Consider the following 25,575-nt stretch of genomic DNA (forward strand, 5'->3'; position numbering starts at 1 on the left):
TTCTCTCTTCTCTTCTCTTGTTGATTAAATCATCTTTTCTTTATGTCCTTCCCTCTCTTTTCTATGGATCTTTCTTTCAGCCCTCTTTTATGTTTTCCTTCTCCTCCAAGAACCCTTTTCATGTAAGCTGCAAATTCCCAAACATAACCAAGAACCCATTCCCAAAACCACTCTTAGAAAATAAATAGGAAACCCATCTTCTTTCCCTTTAGTGTGTAGATGATATTTTGTCCCCTTACGCCACTTTAAATTTCGTCACCAACATTAAATGCCTCAAAAAATGCTTAAAACTCACCCATACAAAATATAAATTCCAAAACACTCCTAACCCATAGATGCATACCTAGGATACTTCAAACCTAAAAAATAATACCAAAATAGTCACTTAAACTGCCTTTTAACCCAACTTAAAATGTGGGACAAAATACTAGCAAGAATTATAAATACCCCATCCAAACACACAAACCCAAAATAATATCAATAAACTAAAGACAATATTCCTAAAGACAATAAACTAATGGAATTCAAAACTTAGACTCTTTTCAAAATAATAAAATGCAATACATCGATTCAATACATGAAGTAATAAGTGGGGTCTTAACGATTCACCCTTTCCCCCCATTGGCACTACAATGGTTACAACATTTATGCATAAACAATATTTGCATAGTTAGTACACCATAAAAATTTGTTTATCTACTAACACTAGAATGATTAGTCTATCACTAGTCCATCACAAGCATTTGATCATCACAAAAATAGCACTACAAGTAATAATTAATCATATATATAAGTTACCATTTCTCCTTACCTCAAATTCACCCTTTAACTTAGTTGGTGCTAACCCCACTCATACACGTGTATGGTTAATTTTCACTCCCATTAGGAATATTAAAGCTTTTCCCCACGCTCTTACTCTGCTCCATTGTTTCCTCATTACAATCAAGTCAATGCATTAGTATAAATAATTAACCAAGAATATATCCAAACTTTTTCCTTCCCACTAATTCTACTTACCTTATGCTTTTGTTTTCTATCCATTACCAATTCACCAAGCATTTAATTTAATTAATAATTCATTGCACATTCAATAAAGTATGATATACCACATCAACCATCAATAGCTAGTTTAGAAACTTAACGAGTCTAAGACATAACCATTTAAAATTTCAACACCATTTGAATATAATTGTATAGTATAATTTATATACCTAAACAATTTGATAAGATCCTTTTTACAATAAAAATATCATTTTCAACATGGTACAAGAGAAGATAAATAAAATAATTTTTATAATTGCATAATTCACCATCATATTCCTAAAGAGTTAATAAGTTACCATAAGGGTGGGCCTTACAATGTTGGTAGTTCTATAGCCAAATAATTAAAAACATGCAATATGATTGCTCAACCTAGTTGTACTTTGTTGGAGTGAAAATAGAGAAGGATTATTGCATAACATGCTACTATGTTTTTTGCTATACTTGTGGGATCACTTGGTGATGACAATCAAGAGCATTACCTCAAAACTCAAAATGGATGAGGTAGTGGTTGATTTACTTTGGGATGAGATGTAGTAGAAAGCTTCAAAATCTACTAAGGAGGTCATCGTTGTTCATAGAATACTAAAAGAGAAATGAAATAAGAAGGATAAGAAGAAAGAAAAGTTTTGATCCAAATCCCATGGGAGATCTAAGTGTCCTAGAAATTCCTAAACTAAGTTTTAGAACTATGAAAAGACTAAGCACTTTTAATAAATTACAATTAGGATAAAAAGAAAAAGAAAAATAATTTAAATGACGAGTCTAAAATATCTTCTCAAGATGATGTGGATGCCTTTGTATTGGCATTGATTACTCATGCATTAGAAGGTGTATGATTGATTAAACCTAGGGGTTCCTTTCATATGACTTGCCATTGTGGTTGGTTTTTTAAAATATAAAGAATGTAATGGTGGAAAAGTGCACCTTAGTGAATGGTTCTCATTTGAGAATAGTAGGCCGTGGTAGACTTTAAATTCATGATTCCTTGATCATGGATGAGTGAAGGAGATGATGTATTCAACATCTATAGTTTGGTAGAAAACTTATTATTAGTTAACAAATTTTTAATGATGTAGGGGTGTAATTTTTTTATTAAAGGACTTGTAAGACGGTGTGAGGAGCTATGATTATTTCTCACGGTTTTCATGTTGGATATTTATTTTAGCTATCAAATTATACAATTATAATTTCAAATGTAATAGTTATTCTATTTCGATAGTGAAAAGATCTATGAAATATACACCTTCACCATCAAATCCAATAATAAAGAGGAGTGTTGTGTGTACTTTTGATGACCATACTTCCTAGGTACCTAAATATGATCTCACTTTAGAGAATAAGTCACCTATGAAAATATAATGTTATGGTACCAAAGAATGAGTCATATAGGAACAAGAGGGGTATAAGGACCCTAAAAAAGAAAAGAAGACTTGTTGAGTATACAAATGATTGTACTATTAAATTAATTTTTTTTTTTTGTGAAATTGTGTATATGGAAAACAAAACCACATTTAGTTCTATTCTAGTTTTCATAAATTGTTTAGGGTGTTGGAATTAATTCATTTAGATATATGTGGTTATGCTATTTTTCTTTCTATTTCCAATTCTTTTTAATAGATGTATCTTTTATAGATGTTTTTATAGGTCATAAGTGTATTTACTTACAAGTAAATATAATTCTTTACTTCTAAAGTTAAATATTTTAAGGCTCTAGTGGAAAATTAGACAAGATGAAGATTAAGTTTTGATGATTGACAATGATGGTGGGTTATGTTCTACAAATTTTTATAAATTACATAAAGAGAATGGAATTAAAAGACATAAGATAGTTCTATATACCCCTTAGTCAAATAGAGTTTCATAGAGAATAAATGGGACGATGACAACCAAACTTTTTTCTCCCTTCATGATATGGATGCTGTCATGGCTGACAAAGCGGAGAATCAACCTTGACAAATATAATCACCAGCAAAGACAATGGAGGAAACTATTGCTAAACTGAATAAAATCTATGAAACTGCACACGATCCTTAAAAATATTCGGGTAGAAATCAAATCAAGAGGGTGTGTCAGCCATCACAAAGCATATATCGAAGAATTTAGAAGGTAATATGCATTGTCAAGCACTGATTCTCAGTTCAAAAATAGTTCCTATCAGGATAAAGCAAAGAGGCATAACTTGTTAGCATATAGGATTCATGGTAAATGCCTAATTGAACACTTCAACTCCATAATAATTAGGGAAATGACTATTTAGTAAGGCATCAAGAGGGTTGATAATTTAAGTTTTGATTTTTCATAAATGAAGATATGACATCGAAGGTTGGAATTTTTCATCGATGTTGTTATTTTTTTGAGGCTATTGTACAATGAACAAGATACAAACAATCTTCAATCGATGAGAAGTCTAAAGTTTAGTTATGTAACATCCATAGATAATTCTCATAATACATATGTAACATCCATAAATGGTTTCCATAATGCATATGTAACATCCATAGATGATTTCCATAATGCATTTTGATGACTGAAAAACCCTCTCCCAACCTTGTCCAATAAAAAACATGCTCCATCATGATAAAAAGATCATTGAAAGAGGACTTGATCCCTAAGAATTAAACAATTTTCATCCCTATTAAATCTTTGCGTCAGATTTTTGGATTTCTGCATTGCTTGGGCGAACTTGCAGGACAAAGTAGCTTCATCATTTTAACTTAAGAGAACATCGAAACCCTTTGAAGGGGGGGCAATTAAAAAATCCTCAATACGAAAATTAACAGGATAGGAGATTTTAAAACATGTGTATCAAAGAGACGAATGCCAAAACATTTCCATGAGGCTTATCAGGCCAACAATCCAATTGCAGCACAATCGGGTGGGAATTATAACAAGTACAACTTGAGTTGGCCTAGTGGTGGAGAATTTGTGCTCTTGAAATAAAAGTCACAAGTTCAAATCCCACAAAAGAAGTAGGGTATGTACACCTTATCAACTTCGGCCATTACCTATAAAAAAAAAACAAGTAATTTACAATTAAGTATAGAAATTACATAGTTTCTGTGTCGAGATGATTCAATCATTCTTTCTAACAACAGCGATGCAGAAAAACTCTGAAAGTAAACAACCAGAAAGTGCCTGTTTGAAAGCAGTGGCGAATGTTCTTTCATCCCTAATACAATTTAAAAAGTGTATCAATTTAGGGCAGCCATTCAATAACAACATGAAAGGGGTCTCTTTTCATACCCTGGAGTTGGAAAACGAGAGTAGCCCTACGATTTTGCAAGCCAGAGAGGTTCATCAAATTCACCCTTGAGCATCTCTCCAGACATTCTATTACCCCCTAAACTCAGTGAATTTAAATCTAATTCATTATCACTGGAACCCTTGTGCCACACTGGAGTCCCATCTTCATAAGCGTTGAACGTTAGCCTCTGCAGATGACTTCCATCCAAAGCAGACACAAAAAGCTCTCCGTAAGGCTGGAATTGATTGGGCAGAGAAACGGGTTCCGTCGACACCCCACAAAAATTGGCAGTAAACAGCAAGCTTTTCGAATCGGGGCTGAAGAACACATGGTTGATCCTTTCCTTTTCGCAACCCGGCACTCTGTGTAGCCCTGTTCCATCCGGATGAACTAAATAGATGCTGAAATACACCTCCTGCAGTGGATCATGTCTGTTAGAGGAGAAAGCAATCCATTGGCCGTCGGGAGACCAGCAGGGCATGGTGTCAAGCCAGGGGCCTTGGGTTAGGGGTCGAATCCATCCTTCCTCCCCTTCCTCTGCATCCATTATGTACAAATTCTTGTGCCCGGATCGCCCCGATCTGAACACCAATTGTTTTCCATCTGGAGATGAAAAGGAAAATGCATTGTTGGTGGTGCCTTCTTTTGTCAGAACTCTCACCTCCGATTTCACCTGAAATTCTTCCCCTAATTCCTCTGGCTTAAAGCGGATGGAGATAACATGGACTGTAGATTGATGGGATGCGAAGATAGGGCCAACAGAGGCATACAGGAGGCCTTGTTGTTTGCCATTCCAAGCAACTGCAAAAGCAGGGCCTTTGAACAGCTGCCATTGCTTCGATCCGTCCGCCTTCACCACGTGAACTCCACCGTCCGGGACACCAATAGTCCGATTGAAGGCTATCAGAGACCCATCTGGAGAAAACGCCGGGAACGAACCGTTTATCCTCTGTAATTTCAGCTTCGGAATTGGGGATTCCACACGTTCTAAGACCGGAACAACCGTGTCGGCGTCCTGGGCATCTTCGCCCCTGAATCTGTGGAAACCCAGTTTAAGAGAGTCTGGGGAGAGGAAAGGATTGTAGTGATGAATGCCCGGGCTGATGGACGCTGTGACCGGTATAAAAGATTTCGACTGTAGGTCGAAGATTTCGATATGCCTGAATTTGTTCTCTGGTCTGCGTGTGGCAACGGCTATCCAGTTACCCGTGGAAGAAGCACAGGGGGTGAGGGCATCCACAGACGGTGGAGTAATGCGTTCTGGTTTAATGGGTTCATCCAAAAGGTTCAATCTATAGATACTCCACCACCCATCTTCTGCTCTTCTGTGAAAATACACAGTATTCTCATCCGCCCAACTGGGCCAGCCTCCTTGCTCTGCAACCATCCGCCTGCATGACCCATCTTCGGCCTTGAAAACATAGAGATCGGTGTGGAGGTCCTGAATCTGGTCTCTCTCCCAGTCTTTTGACCCGTAGGAAGCCACCATGGTCCAATTCCCTGAAGGAGACACGGCGGGGCTGTAATCCACTACTCCGGGAGGAGTAAGGCGAATTGTCTGGCCAGTTTTAAGGCATGTACCATAAACTGCACACCAGCTCTTGAGCAGTCTGTCCGGAGGCTCTTGAGCAGACACAAAGTAGGCCCTCCCGTTTTTAACCACGGGCCTGTCGAAGAAGAATGGAGGGTGCTCGGAATCATTCACCGTGCCCTTCAGTGGACCCAAAACGGGCCTGTCGATTGCCTTTGCAGAGCTGAAATAGAGCCTGGCATTTCCGGTTCTCTCTGATACATAAACGAGCATTTCTTGTTCTTCCTCTTCGCAGTGTGGCTTTGAATCTGTTGCCGGAAGGGTTGCTCCGCGGAGGAGAATCTTAGCGTCGGAGGGAGTGACGAATTGGCCATTATAGTTTACAGATCTTCCGTCGGTGAGTCTGTTGTAATTGGGGAATTTGGGTTGTGACTGAGGAGAAAGGGTGTGGGGTAGGTCGAGAGAAAATATATCGAAGCCATAGTGAAGCCTGCCCACAACAGAATACACAATTGTGCCCTCCATTTTTCTGTCCCCGAGCTCTGCCATGGTCGTAATGGGCAATCGAATCGGATATGTTGGGGGAACAATAGGAATCCCCACAAGGGAGCCCCTGTCAAATAATGGCACTGGTTTGATGAGATGAGCAATTTGTCGCCTAGTAAACTGCACAAGCATCTTACTGATTAGGGTTAAACGTTGATAGGATAGACATTCGATACAATCAAGATGTTACGACAATAGTGTCACATTTTATACTTCTTTCCACTTCTATAGATAATACCATTTCGGATTTGTAGGGGAAAGGACCCAGTAGTCGTGCACCCTAACTTCACGCTTCTCAAAATCCTACTTGGAAATTTCGAATCACTCCGATTTTTTTACAGCAGCTTACTTGGCAAGTCCCCTGCTTATAACTAAGGTTTCAGGGCCACATCATCAAATATGATGCCACATCAGCATGCTTTTTGCCAAGGTGTCCAAAACAGCCCCAAAAAAAAGTGAGACCAATAGGCGTGCATTAGAGACCCCAATAGTTGTGCAGCCGATGTGGCATCACCTGATTGGTTACTTTTTACAATATTAGTACATTTCTTAACAACTATTGGTACATTTCCTAACAACTGTTGGTACATTTCCTAACAAAAATTGATATTTTTTGTTTCAAACAATAGGTTTTATTTGTTCAATTTTTGGAACAAAAGGTATCAACAACCCTCACAACAATTGGAACATGCTCAACTACTGGGTCCTTTCCCCTAGTTGCACATGAGATGATATTTGCGATGTTTCAACGGAAGAGCCAGTGAAGCTACCATAGCAATATAGTGCAATGAAGGTACCGCGTAAAACGAACAATCAGTTATAGCAGGCCTGGAATTTGACGGTCATCCCTACCTGTCATATGATTTTTTGATGACGGTTTAGTCATTTCAATGCCTTTCATTTGACATTTTAAGAAAAATATTAACTGTCAAAAAATATAAAGTAGAAGAATGAAGCCACACAAATTAGTAATATATGCAAAAATCTTAAATTTACTAAATAAGTTTCTAAATTAATACACTAATATATATTATATATTAACATTAAATAATAATCAATTAATAATTACTAATTTAGTAATAATAAACATTAAAATTTTAAAATTATATATATTATGAAAAGTTTCTATAACAATCTTATTAAATATATTTAAAAAATTAAATTGACTAAGTTTCTAAATTCATATATTAAAAAATAGAATATATTGTAAAAATTCATATTAAAATATTTTATCAATTATATTCTATCATTTCAATTATGACAAGTTTCTAAATTCATATGAAAAAATAGAACTATTCTAAAAAATCATATTAAAATATTATAAAATTAGAAACAACTACATCCTTCCATATTCTAAATCCTTCCATTTCAAAATATTCTAAATAAATTTGAAATGTCATCTATACAGTTTTAGAAACAAAATAGCATGTCAATGCATACGTTCTACTAATTTTTTAAGTTGTCAAATACGGTTCAAAAGTGAAAAAACGACCATTTTCCCTGTCAAATTCTAGGCCTGGTTATAAGTCTATGTCATTGCAGGGGATTTTGTACCAATCATACAAATAAGAATGAAAATAAGTTAATTATTATAAATTATATATTTTCAACCTTTTTCAAGTAGATTTTCTGTAATTAATTTTTGGGTCAAAATTTGTGTATTAAAATCAATTTCTGAATTTTTTAAATTTGAAAATTCAATTTGGTCTAAAACTTCTTATTATTAAATCTACATTTCTATTTAAGCTTAAGATGAGGATTTAGGGGCATACATAGAAGGAGATGGATAAATTTTACTTTAATGGAAGTAGAATGATAAGAGGATAGTCAAAGCTGGTCTTTGAGGAAATTACACTAAAGAAAAGTATACAATTTTATTTTTAAATCTAATAGTTTTAAGGATTGGGTCACAGTTAAACTGGTTTCAAAATGGCACGAAAAATCAATAACATGAAATTTGTCAAAAATTACAAATAGTTGATTGTGATCAGCAGAATTAGCTACGATTTTGATTTTTCGATTTTTTTTGAAAAAGGCAATAACACGAGTTTTATAACCCCGTTTTGGAGCCAGTGTAGCCGTGTCTCTAAGGATTGCACAAAATAAGAAATTATTTGTATTGGTATAACATTAGAAATTGGATACCCTTACAATTCTCATATTATTTTTGAGCTCACTTCACTGTTTGTAACTCTTAGAGTGTTTGTGGGCTTGTTTAGCCTATGCCTCAACTCTTCTCATCCTTGATACCGGGTTATGTCTTATTTCTTTGTGTTTCCTCATCTTTATTTGTAAACTAGTGTCTCTTCTATATTTATCTCATGTTTTTATGGCATGTGAAGATTTCAAAATCTTATTGTGCTTAGACATTGGCGTGATACATAGATGACTATGCAATGTGCTAGAATCCAATCACAATCAAGCATACAACACCAATTTCTACGAGCTTTTCCCACCTTTCTTTTGATGCCCAAGCTTGGTGAGTGTACTATGTTGAATTATAATGACCTATTTGGGTCTCTAGCCTCTTTATCTTCATTCCTAGTTTTATTTTTCGAATCTATCAAGGTCTCTTGCAAGCTTTTGATTTTAAGTTATCACGTGATCTACAATATTATTAGCATATATCTAACATTCTCAAGCACCTTGTTGTCCAGCATAATTTCTTTGAAGTCCTTTGCATGTTTGGGAACATCTGACATGTTATACTTGTACATTTTAGTTACATTCATAGTGGACATGATAATGTTCAAAACTTATTTTTATTTATTATTTTAACAACATTTGTGAATCCATTGGTGTTTTCTTGGTACTTGTTGGGATTTGCATTCCTACTTGACAACCATATGCATTATATTATTAGTCGTCGTAGGCATACAAGTAATTTTAATAGAATTTATACTTGTTTCTCTAATTCTAGACATAGGTTATGAGCACACACATATTTCATTCACTCTTTATCATATACTTCTCATGGAGGTCAAAAGACCAAAAAGGGGCTTGTCTATTCTAGACAAGCTCTTAAGTAGTGCAAATCCTTCCTATTTTCCTAAACTAATAGGTTTTGGAACATTATGAATGGGTGAAGGTTTAGTTTTATTCTCCCATTCTCTTTGTCATTTTTTAAAAATGTGTGTAGCTTTATTTTAGCACTTTAATAGTATTTGGTATATTTTGGGGTGTTGTTGTGTTCACGCTTTGTCCCTTATGTTTAAGAAGTCTAAAGGTCCATAAGAAAATTTATATTTTACAACAATTTTGGATGACAACACATAACATGGACTACAATACACAAGTTGGACTACAATACAGAAGTTGAACTACAATGCATTAAGAAGACATTCACACATTTTGACCACATCTAGAATAAAATCTCCAACTTTTTTTTTTTAATAGATATAAAATCTCCAACTTTAGGTATGTGATTCTTTTTTTTTTTTTACTTATAACTCTACATTCTATTTCATGTTCCAACAAGTATATTCTTTGCAATTCTTAGCTTTTTAACCTAGCTCTCTTTCTCTTTCACTTAGCTTAAGTATAAAAGGGAAAATTTTTGGGTAAGTGCAAGAAGTTGAGTTCACCTTTAGTGAAAAAATTATGGGCAATTTTTTTAAAAAAAGAATAGCTATCCATCTGGGAAAAACTAGTTATCTACTTTAAAATAATGGATATTTATTAAGTTTGGAGTTTTGTTATAAAGATACATTTGCTCATAATGGATATTAATTTAGGAATATATATCCATTTTGAAAATTTATTAACATTTTTTTTCACTTGCTAGCCTTGTTTCTTTTTATTTCAACAATAAAAAATGGCTTGGAAGAGGAAAACAAAATGGATATCTACACTTGACACCTTCAATAACATCTCTAGTCCACATTGTCCATCCACACGAGGCAATTAATAGGATTTTAAGCATTTATGATTTTCTTAAGAATTTTATCCTATTTTAAAATGTAAATGCAATATTGGAACCCTAAAATTCATGGTTTGTAACATGATTGAGTCTAAAATTTAGGTTTATCTAAAATAATCTAGCCCCAAAACATTACCTATTTACCCTATTAAACACATTTCAAATACAAAATTATTATCTAAACCTTGTTGAAAATATGACATTGCTATTACATTATTTAGCTATTGGGTATGTGTAGCTTGGAAATGTAGGACCAAAAGCGGGTGTTAAGTTGCCTCATTTTTTTTTTCCTAAAATGATGAGAAATTGAAAATAGTTACACCCATTTGAAGATACAACAATAACAAGTGCAATAGTGCCCTAAATATACATTCTAAACTACTAATTTTCTTATTGAAAATGGTGGAGATTAAGGGGTATGTAATGCCCTGCCAGGAAACCCCGAAGGGATTACGCCATAACACAAGAATAGAGTGCAAATTTTTTTTTTTAAAGTTACACCACATTGAGATACAACAAGATATCAAAGATTCAGATTACATAGCGGAAGACAACAACTAACACCTAAAGAGTTTCCCAACGAGATTACTTAAATATCACAATTCACTTAACTCACACCATTAATCCAATAAGCTGATAATCCAACAACGAGATATTTCTTAATCAGGATAATCTCTTTCAAAGGACGGAAATATAAATCACAAGCAAAGATTCATCCATTAAGATCTTGTTCATAATCTTCATTCAAGCTTTTCATTTAAAATTACAAGCCATACATCTAACATCTTAACACACTAGAATTTCATCAAAATCATATGAGATCTTTTCAAGCATACTTAATTTCCTTAACAACAGCAGAATATATTCCATTACTCTAAGTTACATTCTTTCATATTCCAACTTATTGCATTTTAAAAGACGATTACAAACATGCATCTACGATAAATCTCATCTAAACCACTTACGCATTCGATCAACATGGCATACAAGAAAGGACTGAATAAAAGCATTTAAAGTTAATTCCATTTTATCCACTTAACCATTCTAACATAAGCTAATCATACATGATAAAGCTGAATAAAGGAAACATAAGAGAATACATCACATAACACCATAATGATCTCGGAGTTCACCCCTAAAGGGCTACATCTCCGGGTCTGCTCAACTGCAAGACCCCTCTGATAAATAATAAAGTTAAGAATACAAGAGGTTACACCATTACAATCCTGCCATCAAGGCGAAACATAAACAATATACAAACGACCATATCGGTCAATAAATACATAAACGATCCCTGAAAAGAACAGGACCCAGCTAAACATAATCGAAGCTAAAACAAAGGTCCAGGAGAGCATCCATAAAACTGAGTCATCACCACCCAAGGTCTAACATGAAACCGATACCCACAAGGGCATAAACAAAAGGACGACCCACAAAGGTACTCTTAACCAGACAAAATGACCACACACTAGCGAACGTAGGGACAAGTGTCATCACACAACTTGGTATGGTTACCATGGCAAGTCTTCATAGGTCCCGGCCCCATACACTGGGTTACCCTGGCAACCTAATCCGAGCTTCCGGCCCATCCAAGCCTCATGTGGACCCACACATCCTCTCGTGAAGACAAGGATGGTAGTTTGCCATTTCAGGCCTTCTCACAGCATGTTGAATCTATGATAGCACTCGGCCCATGTGTGAGGCACAATTATCTTACTTAGAGATTACATTCTAATCTACTGTTAGGTTATCACTTATTAGACTCACTTTCGACGGGTTACCCAGCAGCCACTTTGGGCGCGGCCCCCAATCGAAAGCCACTTTCCCATACGTCACTAGACTATACTCAACGAACTCAAAACCCAAGGAATACACATGGTCAGACGAACGGAGTTCAAGAAGAGAGGACAACCATCAGGTCAAACACGACTCAAAGATGCACACTTACTAACGGTACTCTAACTAGAGACTTGACCAACAACGGTCAACCACAAAACATCATTCGACTCACACATAGAGGATATGACCAAATACGACATTACCACAAAACCACAGTCAACTCGGAATCGAGGACTGAAACAGGTACCCCAAATCATTCCATACGATAGGGTCCTACCAAACAAAGCAAAACTTGCCATTTCATAAGCAAAAGCGAATACAGAAATTAAACTCGCATAGGAATATTCAACAGATACAATCTTTTCTAAATTGATCTAAACATTAAAAGTCGATCAAGTTTTCTACAAGATCTAAATCAGATTACAGTTATCTACCTCAACTCGGGATAAGTTGTTCTTGGTTCTCTAACTCCTTAAGGTTCAAAGCATCGCACAGACATATAAAGCCGTAATGAGTTTTTAAACCAAATTTATATTCATAAAACTCAGACAACCATTAATCATTTAAATAAGATATTTAATCTTCAATAAAACATCATTGACATACTGGTTCCAAACCACTTCTATAGTTCATATTTTCAATCCCAGATACTCTATACGGATCACGGAATATTAATATAAAAAAGGAAATCCAAATGTAGATACTCATTTCCAAAAGCACATTGTTTAAATTCAAATACCCAACGATAAATATTTCACTACTTCTCAATTACTCAAATGATATGTTCTAAGATAATATTTAACATCCTCAATTAGTAATTACATCGTACTTCAACGATTTTCCAATAGCATAATATTCTATTTTGTTTTTACACAATACTACCTCAATTAGCCAAATGCTCTAATCAGCTAGAAGGTAAAATCTAAATTTATTAATCCAAGATCAATCAGAATATAATCAATGATATTCAGTTGCGAAATTAACAGTTTTAGAACTTAATCAGAAAGAGAGCATAAGTCATGAAATGAGATTGAATAATGATTAACCTATAAACTCCATTATAAAATTAATCAATATCAAATCAACGTTTATCATGCTTATGCCACCTTAATCATATTTAAGCAACTAATTAAAGCTTAACATTAAAATAACTTACATTAAAATAATATTAAATATTATATGCATTTTTTTTTTATACTAAAAAAAAATACATATAAAAAAACACATCTTAAAAACTAATTTAAAAAAAAACATTTTTAAAAAGGGGCGAGGGCGGGGCCCACCTCCCAACTGGGATGGCTGGGCGCCCAAACCCTAGCCGAGGGAATTTCCCGTGTGGCGGCGCCACTGCGGTGCCCGCAGGTCTGCGGCGCCCTGCGGCCACCGCGGTGCCGCTGCCACAGCTATCTACATAGGCGAGCGGGGGAGAACAAATGGGGAAGCGAGCGGGGGAGGGGAGGAGGAGCGGGTGGAGCTCCGCTCCCCGCCCTCCAACCCCAAACCAAGGGTTTAAAAGAACATACGCACAGTCCCATTTCGGACAAAAAACGCATAGATTGATATCAAATTTTTATATATATATATATATATTTTTTAAAACACAGTTCGGTATTTAAACAAACAATAAACCCAACTCAAATTTGGATTAAAATTTTCGGTTTGAATAAGATCCGATTTCAATGAATATATTTTGGTATGAAGTTTTCTCTGATGGTATTCATCCATTCCAAACACAAAAGGGGTTTTCAAGCACCCAAACAACAATGAGGAATAACACACCTCAATACATTCCCAGCCAAGCTAATTAATTTACTAAATCAGTTCATAAGCATGGCATTCAATGGAGAATCTGGAACTAAGATAGTATGAAAACCTTCAAACCCCCATTTCCATTTTATACAATAACTAAAATTGAGAATTAGATCCTACCTGATCTCGCGTTCCTGGCAAGATCTGTTGAAGAACCCCAATCTCCAGCTACCAAAACCCTCCTTCTCCATCCAAAATCCCCAAATTTCATCTCCAAAATTTCTTTCCAACCAAAAATTCTCCAAAAATGTCCATCCCCCAATTTTCCCCAAATTTTGGGTTATATGGAAGAGTTGACCAAAACTCCCTTTTTTGGAATTAAAATTCTTATTTACAAATAATTCTCAAAATTTAATCATTTTCTAACTATAACAACAAATTGACTTGCTTTTCAATTAAAAATCGATTTTCTAATTTAATCCAATTTAACCTTTCTAATCTCAAAAGCCAACAGAATACAATTAAATCTATTGCAATTAAATACAAAACTTTCTTTTTCAACAGCATATATAAAATGCATTTAATATTCAAAATCAGTCATTTAATCAAACTTACTCCAAATTTAAAACGAGAAATCCAATATCAACGAAAATCGCATAACGAATTCTCGATTAATTTAGCCCATAAATCTCCAATGCACAAATACATATTTAATCAAAATAATTACTAAGGACCAATTAATCAATTTAACCATACACACCAAGCACGCAAACCGAGAAAGTCAACCAAACAGACGACTCGCAAACCCAAACAAAAAGGGATTACCGACGACGACTAACGATGCTCACCTGAGCACGACTAGGGTCAACTAGGGTCTTACGACCACCTAATCCATCTCTAAGGATAAAAGAGGTACACTCAAACCTGCAATTCCAGGTGAAGACGAACCTCGCACTAATGCGGCGTTGTACCTGAAATTTCCTGCAACCAAGAGTCATACATGCATACATATAGAAAATTTAATGAAAGCATTAGTCCGATACTAATATCACGAAATAGGAACACTGAATAACTTGCATACAACTAGTGTGAAAACCACATCAACAGCTATGCGTTAAATCAAACATCTGACTATAACATTATATTAAGATAACTAACCAAGATTAAACCAAGATTAGAATTTGATTAGGGTAGGGGTACTACAGGGTACAAATAGGGGGTCACAAAAAGTGATCCTATTTTTATCATAAAACATAATAGAGCATTCAGTGTAACCACCCCAAAAAAGTTTTTTAGTATTTCAAAAATCACTTGGATGAGAAATTAACCAACACCATGTAGTTTATGTCCATTTTTTTTTGCTAATTATTTAATGAATGTGTTTTTTTTTCTTTTTTCTTTTTCTGTAAGCCAAAGTGGGACACATCCTAAAAAACATAAAAATTGGATGCAATCCCCACTAATTCTTTTGGAAACTAATCAAAAATACATTTTTTTGAAATTGTGTAGAATAGAATCTAGTTTCTAAAAATGTAATTTGTTTCAAATTTTGATGGAGTAAAAAATGAGACTGAAAAATGTATACATAGGTTTTTGAAATAAATGGAGACATTAGCCAAAGAAATTAAGGATAAAAACCTTAACATAATTGAATTGTAGAAAAAATTACATGGCTAGAAAGTTAAGAGAGAAATCAATGTTATTATGTTATATTTTTTACTTAACATTGAATCATGTGCAAACCTAATGGAGTGCATGCTTGAAATTATGTCAATTCTTTTATTTTTTGAAATATCACTCCTTTAGGCACTAAAATATCAATCCAACCCTTTGGGTTGGATCTCCAAGGCAAATCCTACCTTAAGGGTAAAAAATGCCTAAGGAAATAATAACACAAGTGTTGTATAACATGCTCATATTTTAACACGCTCACGTTATTGGTTATCTAAGGCATATAATGTTAAAATTTTATAAAACAAGTACATATTTGTGAAAAGAAAAATGATCTCCTCCTCTCTCTCCCTCACCTTCTCTCTCTCTCTCTCTCTCTCTCTCTCTCTACCTTCTCCCTCCCTCCCTCTTTCCTTCTCTCTTTCCCTCCCCCAAGATCTAAACCTACCTCTCCCTCCCCCTCTCTCTCCTTATCCATCTTTAGATCTTCATCTCTCTCTACCTACCTCTCCCTATATACCTTCCACCCTACCTATTTCTCTACCTCTCCCTCTTTCCCTCCCTCTTTCCCTCTCTAATTCTCTCTATCTCCCTTATCCCTCCCACCCTACCTCTCTCTCCATCCCCCTCCCTCCTTCCTTCACCACTCTCTATCTCACATTCCCCCCACCTCTCTCTCTCTCTCTCTCTCTCTCTCTCTCTCTCTCTCTTCTCTCTCTCTCTCTCTCTCTCTATCTATCTCTACCTAACTCTCACTCAATCCTTCCCACCCTACCTCTCTCTTCCTCATTCTTTCCTTCCCTCTATCCCTCTACCTCCATCTCCCACTCTTTCGCTAGTTTTCTTTATCTACCCTTTTTGTCGCCCCTCTCTACCTACCTCTTCCTCCCTTATTCACTCTCTATCTCCCCTCTCCATGTATAATTCTAGTTTGTTGGCAATCTGACTATTTTTCAGGATTGGTCCACATTTCTTCGCATTGATGTTTCTTGTGCTACAAATTGGAGGAATTGTTTGTAATGCTTGTGTTGTTTCTTAGTTCAAGTTTTAGGTGCTGGTGTGGTTTGCAAGAGTTGATAATGATGTTCTATTCATGACTAGCTTTTTTGGTCTTTCGAAATGAAGTGTATAATAACTATTTATATGTTGCGCCAACATTTTTTTGAAGTGACAGTGAGAAAGAACTATTTAGGAATGTTGTTAGATTTTTAAGGAACATACTTACATACTTCACATGATGCTAACTGATTTGTTTGATGTTGCATTGTGTTTGGTGTTAGTGTTTCAAGATAATTGTTGTGGTTTGGTTGATAGAGTTTATTGTCTTGCTTGTAATGTATCCTTAAGCGTTTTTGTTTGCATGGGAGATTGTGTAATTTTTTTCAATATTACAAAATAACAGTATAGGAAGCATTAAAACACCTGTAACAAAGAGACGAACACAATAACAAAAAAGGAGGCTTATCAGCCAACAATCCATCCGATGGGAATTATAATATTATGCAATCCTTTTTATTGTAATGAAAATTTTACAATAGTTGAAAATAATTAAGTAATGAAATTACATAATTTCTGTCGGGGGCTGATTCAAATTTTCTTTCTTACAAGAGTGATACAAAACCCTCTGAAAAGTAAGCAGTGAGGAATGTCCTTTCATTCCTTTACAATCTGAAAAGCGTGTCCATTTAGGGCAGTCATTCAACAAGAGAACATCAAAAGGGTGAGATTTATTTCGATTGGACCTCTCCTTATGATACCCAGGAGTTTTGAAAACCAGAGCATCTCTATGATTTTGCAAGCCAAAGAGGTTCATCAAATTCACCCTTAAGCTTCTCTACAGACAGAGAATCGAAATCCAATTCATTAGCACTGGAACCCTGGTGCCACACTGGAGTCCCATCTTCATAAGAGTTGAACGTCAGCCTCTGCAGATGACTTCCATCCAATGCAGACACAAAAATCTCTCCATAAGGCTGGTAGTGGTGGGGCAGAGAAACGGGTTCCGCCGATACCCCACTATAACTGGCAGGAAACAGTAAGCTTTTCGAATCGGGGCTGAAGACAATATGATTGATCCTATCCTTATCACAACCAGGTATTCGGTGTAGCCCTGTTCCATCCGGATGGATTAAATAGACGCTGAAATACACATCCTGATGTGGGTCATGTCGGTTGGAGGAGAAAGCAATCCATTGTCCGTCCGGAGACCAGCAGGGCATGGTGTCAATCCAAGGGCCTTGAGTTAGGGGTCGAATCCACCCTTCCTCACCTTTCTCTGCATCCATTATGTACAGATTCTTGTGCCCTGATCGCCCCGATCTGAACACCAATTGTTTCCCATCTGGAGATGAGTAGGGAAATGCATTGTTGGTGGTGCCTTCTTTTGTCAGAAATCTCACCTCCGATTTCACCTCATACTCATCTCCCAAATCCTCTGGATTAAAGCTGATAGAGATAACATTGACTGTGGATTGATTGGGAGCAAAAACAGGGCCAACAGAGGCATACAAGAGGCCTTGGTGTTTGCCATTCCATGCCACTGCAAATGCAGGGCCTTTGAACAACTCCCATCGCTTCGATCCATCCGATTTCACCACTTGAACTCCGCCGTCCGGGACACCAACATTAGGGTTGAAAGCTATCAGAAACCCATCTGGAGAAAACGCCGGGAAGGCGCCATTTATCCTCTGTAATTTCAACTTCGGAATTGGGGATTCCACAGGTTCTAAGACAGGAACAACCGTGTCGGCGTCCTCGGCATCTTCGCCCCTGAATCTGTGGAAGCCCAGTTTAAGGGAATGTGACGAGATGAAAGGATTGTAGTGATGAACACCCGGACTGATGGACTCTGTGACTGGTATAAAAGATTTCGACTGCAGGTCGAAGATTTCAATATGCCTGAATTTGGACCCTGGTCTGCGTGTAGCGACCGCTATCCAGTTCCCAGTGACAGAAGCGCAGGGGGTGAAGGCGTCCACAGAGGGCGGAGTAATGCGCTCTGGTTGAATCGATCCATCGAAAAGGTCCAATCTATAGATGCTCCACCAACCATCTTCTGCTCTCCTGTGAAAATACACAGTATTCTCATCCGCCCAACTGGGCCAGCCTCCTTGCTCTGCAACCATCCGCCTGCATAACCCATCTTCGGCCTTGAAAACATATAGATCGGTGTGGAGCTCCTGAATGTGGTCTCTCTCCCAATCTTTTGCCCCATAGGAAGCTACCATTAACCACTTACCAGAAGGAGAAACTGCAGGGCTGTAGTCCACTACTCCAGGAGGAGTAAGGCGAATTGTCTGGCCAGTTTTAAGGCAGGTAGCATAGACTGCACACCAGCTCTTGGGCAATTTGTCCGGAGGCTCTTGCATTGACACAAAATAGGCCATTCCGTTTCTTATCAGGGGTCTGTCAAAGAAGAATGCAGGGTTCCCGAGATCATTCACTGTGCCCTTCAGTGGACCCAAAACGGGCCCGATTGCCTTTGCGGAGCTGAAATGGAGCCTGGCATTTCCCGTTCTCTCTGATACATAAACGAGCATTTCTTGTTCCTCTTCTTCATAGTGTGGCCTGGATTCTGGTGATTGAAGGGCTGGTCCTTGGAGGAGAAGCTTGGCGTCTGAGGGAGTGACGAACTGGGCATTGTAGTTAATAGATTTTCCGTCGGTGAGTCTTTTGTGGTTGGGAAATTTGGGCTGTGAATGCAGAGAAAGGTGGTGAGGGAGGTCGAGAGTAAAAATGTCGAAGCCATAGTGAAGCCTGCCCAGAACAGCATACACAATCGTACCCTCCAATTTTCTGTCGATCTCGAGCTCTCCCATGGCCGTGATGAGCGATCGAATTGGATTGGGTTAGTGGACGATACAGAACCACACAATGGCGCGCTGTTAAAGTAGGGCGCTAGTTTGAATCGATGAGCATCTTGTCGTCCATTAGAGTAATCCACAATACCAGTTTGTGGTCACATAGGCGTCCACGACTATAATGTCACATTTTACACCTCTTTCCGCGTCTTTCAGTATCATTTCGGACTTGTGGGTGCAATTGAGATAATATTTGGCTAATATATTGATGAGCCGAACAATATGGTCCCATAGGAATCTGATGCAGCCACATGAACACGTGAAAGGAACAATGAAAGACATAAAAGGTATGTTTTATATATTTATAATAGTTTGCAAATTTTTTATTTTTTTATTCGAGCATCAATACGAGATTAACATGTTACAACAATAAGAGAGACATTTGGGTCAGGTTTGTCATAATGTTTTTGTATTGAAGTTGATATTTTTGTAAATTGTAGTAATAATATTAAAATCTTGACATTGTTAAATGATAATTTAAAATTATTTAAATAATAATTGTAGTGATAAATTGCTTTAGAAAATTATCAATTTGATCATGGTAATTTATCCATTGGTAGATTTTTATGTTTTTTTGACTTGCTTACTAATGGGTATTGTGGTGAGTTATTGTGTGTCATCAGATCAGGTATAATCTGTGACAAGTATGACTAGACATTTCAAGGGATTGAAAGACTTCTAGACCATGTTAATGCTGACATTCTTGTGATGGCTTTGAATTGTTTTGTTGGTTTGCATGCTCTGTCTGGTCATCCAAAGCATGATGATGACTAGCCTTTGAACATCAGGCCTATTCAACATGTGTCTCCTATGGAGAAGGACTGCCTTTTATTAGCAAGGTGACATTGACATTTCTTCACTTGTTAGAATTGTGCCTCTAGAGGTTGGTCCAAGTAATTGTACTGATTATTATATGTATAATCTTTGTATTTGGGTTATGTATGCGGGAAAAGTGGGCTGATAAAACTCAATATGTGAAAATATTGCTAAATACTAGTTCATACACACACACACATGACTTCTTGGTGCAAGCTATGGAGTAACAAAGTATTACTCAGCTTCCCAAGGTGGGTCCCATGGTTCTCTATCTCACAATGTCCCTCAAACCAATGTTTTTGCTCTCAGATCACTGAGCAAAATGGTTCAGGGATGGCAAATGCAAGAACGAGGGATGTCTTGATAGATTTTAAAATGAAATGGATTCTGAACTATGCATGATTCTAGAAATGCAATAAATTAGATGATAAGATGACAAGATTAGTATGAATACTATCCTAACATGATATATTAGTCTATGATTGAGCTAAATGATAAAGAAAGTATTCTAAACATGCATATTTAGACTAATTTCTAGTTAAAAGAGAGGCTAAAATGATGAGCATATATGATATAATAAAGCTTGAATGTATTTGAGCATAAGTGTGATACTACAAATTTGGAGGATGATAAAATGGAGGAATGAGAGCTCTATTTATAGCAAGAATAGGGCAATGGATGGTCAAGATTGAATGGTTTAATCAAGGGTTGAGTTTGAAAGTTGGGGATCCATGTTTGTAATTGACACCAATGAAATGGTGACAAGTGTCAACATAGGGTTGGGTTGAGAGGACGGGTTGGAGACATTAAATGCCTGAGAAGACCTCATGGTTATCTTAGAGATAAGGGTTAAGCTTAAGTTAGGCTTACCTAATGGATTAAGAGTTAATCCAAGGATAAACCCTTGTGCAAATGATTAAGAGATAATCATGGTCAAAGCATTAAAGGCTTGATGAGACCTTTGGGTTAGATGGAGGTTGAGTTAAAACAAATGATTTAACCATGTAAGAGGGTTTGAGTTAACCATTAATGGTTATGAAGACTTTGGGGAATTTAGTGGTTGCAGACTTGAAGCCTTTAATGGTTATCAAAGACTTTGAGGAATTAAGTGGTTGAAGGTTGAAAGCCTTTAATGGTTATCAAAGACTTTGAGGTTTTGAGAAGTGACCTCCCCTTGCTTAGGGATGTGACAAAGTTTAGAGGAGGGGTTAGGTTAATTAGAAGCGATTAGAAGAGTCTAGAAGGGATTAGAAAGGGGTTTGGGATTTTGCAAGTGGATGGAGGGATAATAGGATTTAATTGAAATAAAGTATTTTAATTCAATTTGGTTGCAATTTGGGGAAATTAAATAAATTAGATTTATTCAATTTTAGGATAACTATTTAATTAAATTTGAATTTAATTAAAAGTGGATAGGGGGGTTTAATTGAATAAAATGGTTTATTCATTAAATGGGTATAGTGAATTTAATTTAAATAAATTGAGTAATTTACTTAATTAAATAGAGGAATGTGGGTAAATTAATTAAATTGGATTTAATTAAATAGAGAAATGAACATAAAATATTCATTTAGGAATATGGTCATTTTTATATGTCTACAGGTTATATATGCGAATGTAATTGGGCTAGGTTTTTCTATTGTAAATATGATTGTACATGGAACAATTTGGGTTCTTCATATGATCCATTTTGATGGTTTCTTTGGTTAGGGTTGTTTATGTGGTTTGGGTTTGGGTTTTTGGATAGTAAAATTCTTCTCTCTTGGAAAATTTTGGTATATTTCCAAAGTAGGGTTATCTTGCTCTTGTAAGACTTTATTATTAAGTAATATAAGTTTAGTGCCTTTGGTCACTTTAATTGAAAAAAAATGTAGTAATAATATTAAAATTTTGACATCATTAAATAATAATTTGGAATTCTTTAAATAATATAGTAAATCTTTGACAAATAGTGTTGAGGAAAGTTTAACCTTGAAGCATCTATATTTTGTTGGTGTTGGAAATAAGCCACACCCAGACTGATGATGGAATGGTCCAAGAGGGGCTAGTAGCTCAGTGGTAGAGCACTCCAACAGTGTATGGAAGGTCCTAGGTTCGAGTCCTAGCTGGTCCATGTCTCAACATGGTATCAGAGCCAAGTCTAGGCTAGGAGCCCCAAGCACACGAGAGGTGTGGCGTAAGGGGGGGTTGTTGGTGTTGGAAATAAGCCACACCTAGACCAACGATGGATTGGTCCAAGAGGGGCGAGTAGCTCAGTGGTAGAGCACTCCGACAGCGTATGGAAGGTCCTAGGTTTGAGTCCTAGCTAGTCCATGTCTCAACATATTTAATTTTTAAAAACATAAAATGCTTTTCCTTAGTAAGGAAACAAAAGATGAATTGCATCTAGTTTTTGTCAATCAGTAAAATCTACAGACGCATTGCATCTAGTTCATGTCAATTGGTAAAATCTATAACATATTGGTTAGTTAAACAACATTGTAACAATAATGATTTTTGTGTGTTACAAAAACTAAATATGTCGAATAAAGGTTTTGCAAGAAAAGAGTATGCCAAATTAGAATGAAAGCCCCATGTACAATAATTCTTAATCATTAAATTAAAATTAATTAATATACATTATAATAATAATTATATAATTATAATATCTATACAATTATTATTGTTAATTAATTAAATATAATAATAATAATGATAACTAGTATTATGTATAGTTATACATGTAATAATTCTTCTATATTATAATAATATCAATAGACATATAATAATAAATTATTAATAACATCTATTATTATTCATAGTAAGTATTATATTATTTATTATTAATGACTATATAATAATAAGTATTTACTATTCAATTATACTTAATTTATATAGAATTAATATTATAACTATTTTATTAATATCTATAAATTATATTACATTATTATATATTAGTTATTATATTATTATTTAATAATTTTATTTATTATATAATATTATATAAGAAATTATTATCTTATCATTATATAAATGAGTTGATTAAAACTATACATTTAATCATTTTATATGTTTGATATTTATATTTTTATGTATTTTATAATTATTATTATAAAAAATCAAGTGGCTTTATCATCCATTGCATTGCCAAAGAAAACATGACAAAACTAGTCACTATTATGTAATAGTGAAATAGAACACTAAATTGTATGAAAATGCAAACAAAATTACAAACATTAGGAAATTTGGTCAACCTATGTAAATTCTTGCTTCTCATTGGTTGATGCTTTGACATTTAAAATTCTGACATCATCTTGATATGACTGTAGAGTACTATTATCCAATAAAATAATAGATTATTTAAAGCAATTTGTATATTTTGAAATAAATTTGAAAAAAAAACATTAGGAAAATGGTCAATCTATTTTAATTCTTGATTATGATTGGTCGATGATTTGACATTTATTAGATTTGGGTTTAAATGTATTAGTATTCCTACTATGACAGGAACTAATAAGACTGATACTAATTCCTTTCAATGAATCACATTGGGTCAGTGCAAGAAGATGAGTCCACTTTTTGGCCAAAAAGTGGAAGTGTTTTCCCTTTTTTTCAGATTTTGTCTCATTTGAGCTTAAATTTTGAAACACTTAGAGGTTGAATTTTGGAAAAAGTCAGTAATATAAAAGATATCCCTCTGAGTGTACTTTCCAAATATGTAATTTATTTTAATACCCACATAATAAAAAACAACTTTTTGAATGGAGTTCTAAAAACTATGTTTTAAAAATGCCATACCATGCATGTGTACGACCCACACTTTTTGACACAATTAAAATTATTTTCTCAAACCATTTTGGGAAATGGTTTATAACACACTGAAGATTGATGAGCATATTTTTATGTATTTTTTTTTCTAATATTTTTTTTAATTAATTTTTTAATGGCCGTAATTATCTTTTTAAAAATTTAATGTGTACGACCCACATAATTTTACGTAAACTTAACATTTTTTGATTTTTTTTAAAATAAAAAATAATTTTGTGTAGATTGATGACATATACTTTTTTTTTCAAAATTCATTAAAATAAAAAAGTTATTAAATTAACAAAATTAGTTAATATTTCAAATTTATGGACCCGATTTAGTATAAATTAAATGAAAAATAGTTAAAATAATCAATTTTTAAATAAATTTACATATTTAGAATCTAGACAGTATAATTTGAAATGGGTTTTAATTTCGTATAAAAATTCTCTGATTAGAGGCACGTAAACTATTTCAGAAGTTCATATTTGTGCTTTCATTCATGGAGATTTGAATTTGCAGGTACATGTCTCAAGTGTGGTCATCCTAGGCCTTATCCCGAGCCAAGTGGCAGGTTGTGGATTCAAATTCTACTGAACGGGGGCCCGTTCCATTTTTTTGCCCGTTGGATTTAATAACGGACCCCCGTTTCTAAATAATCGTTATTGTAAAAAAAAGAAAGATTGCATCAATTTACCACACAATCATTGAAATCCGTACTGACAAATATTTTTTTCATTGTTTGGCAGTACTTTTTAATTTTTTTTACAGAATTTTTTGAAGAACTTTGTAAAAAGGTATTATTTTTTGAAGAGGAGTTTGTAAAGACGGGTTCTAAGCAACGTCACAAGAAAAAAAAGAGGACAATGACAGTGGACAAAATTCAAGCACAAAGAGAGGAGGCAAAACACCAAAGAGATCGAAGATCACAACAACGACAATTGAATAACACTTCCGAAGCATCTAGTTCAGTGCCCGTTGTAGATGAGACCATTGAAGACATCATGATGGATGTAAGAAATGTAGAACCAAACACAAGTATGACTGTTGATGCAAATGTTCATGTGGATGCGAATCCTGGTATGTTTTTAAATCCCCATGACTATGATGCCAATCAAATTGCTGATTTAAATGAAGCTGGATATAAATTTCATACACCAATACGAAAAGAAATAAAAATTGAAAATATTACACCACCCTCTCTGAAAGAAAATGAATGTAATTTGTTTACTATCGATAGCAATGTGATAGATAATCTTAATGGGTAAGTTTCTTGGAGACAAATTAGAACACATACGAACAGATTATATAAACAATTTTTCTATAATAAAAAGTTAGGATTCCAATGTCAATTAATGCTACAATTAATAAAAATGTTAAAAATGCGTAAAGTCATGAAAAAATAAGGTATTTATGCAAAACCAAAAAGAAAAGACGAATCATACAACTAAGTTGTATCTATTGTTGCTAGTGCCATCGATTCTATCAAAAAAACAAGTCGATCTAAAGATAAGAATGCAACACGTAGAGTTATAACGACTGCTATAGCTGACAAAATGATTGTTAGTAA

The 25,575-nt window shown here is 35.1% G+C and overlaps 2 protein-coding genes across 2 annotated transcripts; both read right to left on the reverse strand.

Moving 5' to 3' along the window:
- Positions 1-4,313: 4,313 nt before the first annotated feature.
- LOC131069549 (uncharacterized) lies at positions 4,314-6,497 on the reverse strand. The gene has a single exon (XM_058005049.2). The coding sequence runs from the start codon at positions 6,495-6,497 to the stop codon at positions 4,314-4,316; it is 2,184 nt and encodes a 727-aa protein (XP_057861032.1).
- Positions 6,498-17,029: 10,532 nt separating this feature from the next.
- LOC131069592 (uncharacterized) lies at positions 17,030-19,630 on the reverse strand. The gene has a single exon (XM_058005097.2). The coding sequence runs from the start codon at positions 19,359-19,361 to the stop codon at positions 17,328-17,330; it is 2,034 nt and encodes a 677-aa protein (XP_057861080.2). The 5' UTR covers positions 19,362-19,630; the 3' UTR covers positions 17,030-17,327.
- Between the last annotated feature and the right edge of the window lie 5,945 nt (positions 19,631-25,575).

The sequence above is a fragment of the Cryptomeria japonica genome, chromosome 3 (assembly GCF_030272615.1).
Source record: "Cryptomeria japonica chromosome 3, Sugi_1.0, whole genome shotgun sequence".
Lineage (NCBI taxonomy): Eukaryota > Viridiplantae > Streptophyta > Pinopsida > Cupressales > Cupressaceae > Cryptomeria > Cryptomeria japonica.

What these genes read in the sequence shown, in the direction of transcription:
- LOC131069592 (XM_058005097.2), bottom strand. Translation starts at nt 19,361, where the DNA reads ATGGGAGAGCTCGAGATCGACAGAAAATTGGAGGGTACGATTGTGTAT.
- LOC131069549 (XM_058005049.2), bottom strand. Translation starts at nt 6,497, where the DNA reads ATGCTTGTGCAGTTTACTAGGCGACAAATTGCTCATCTCATCAAACCA.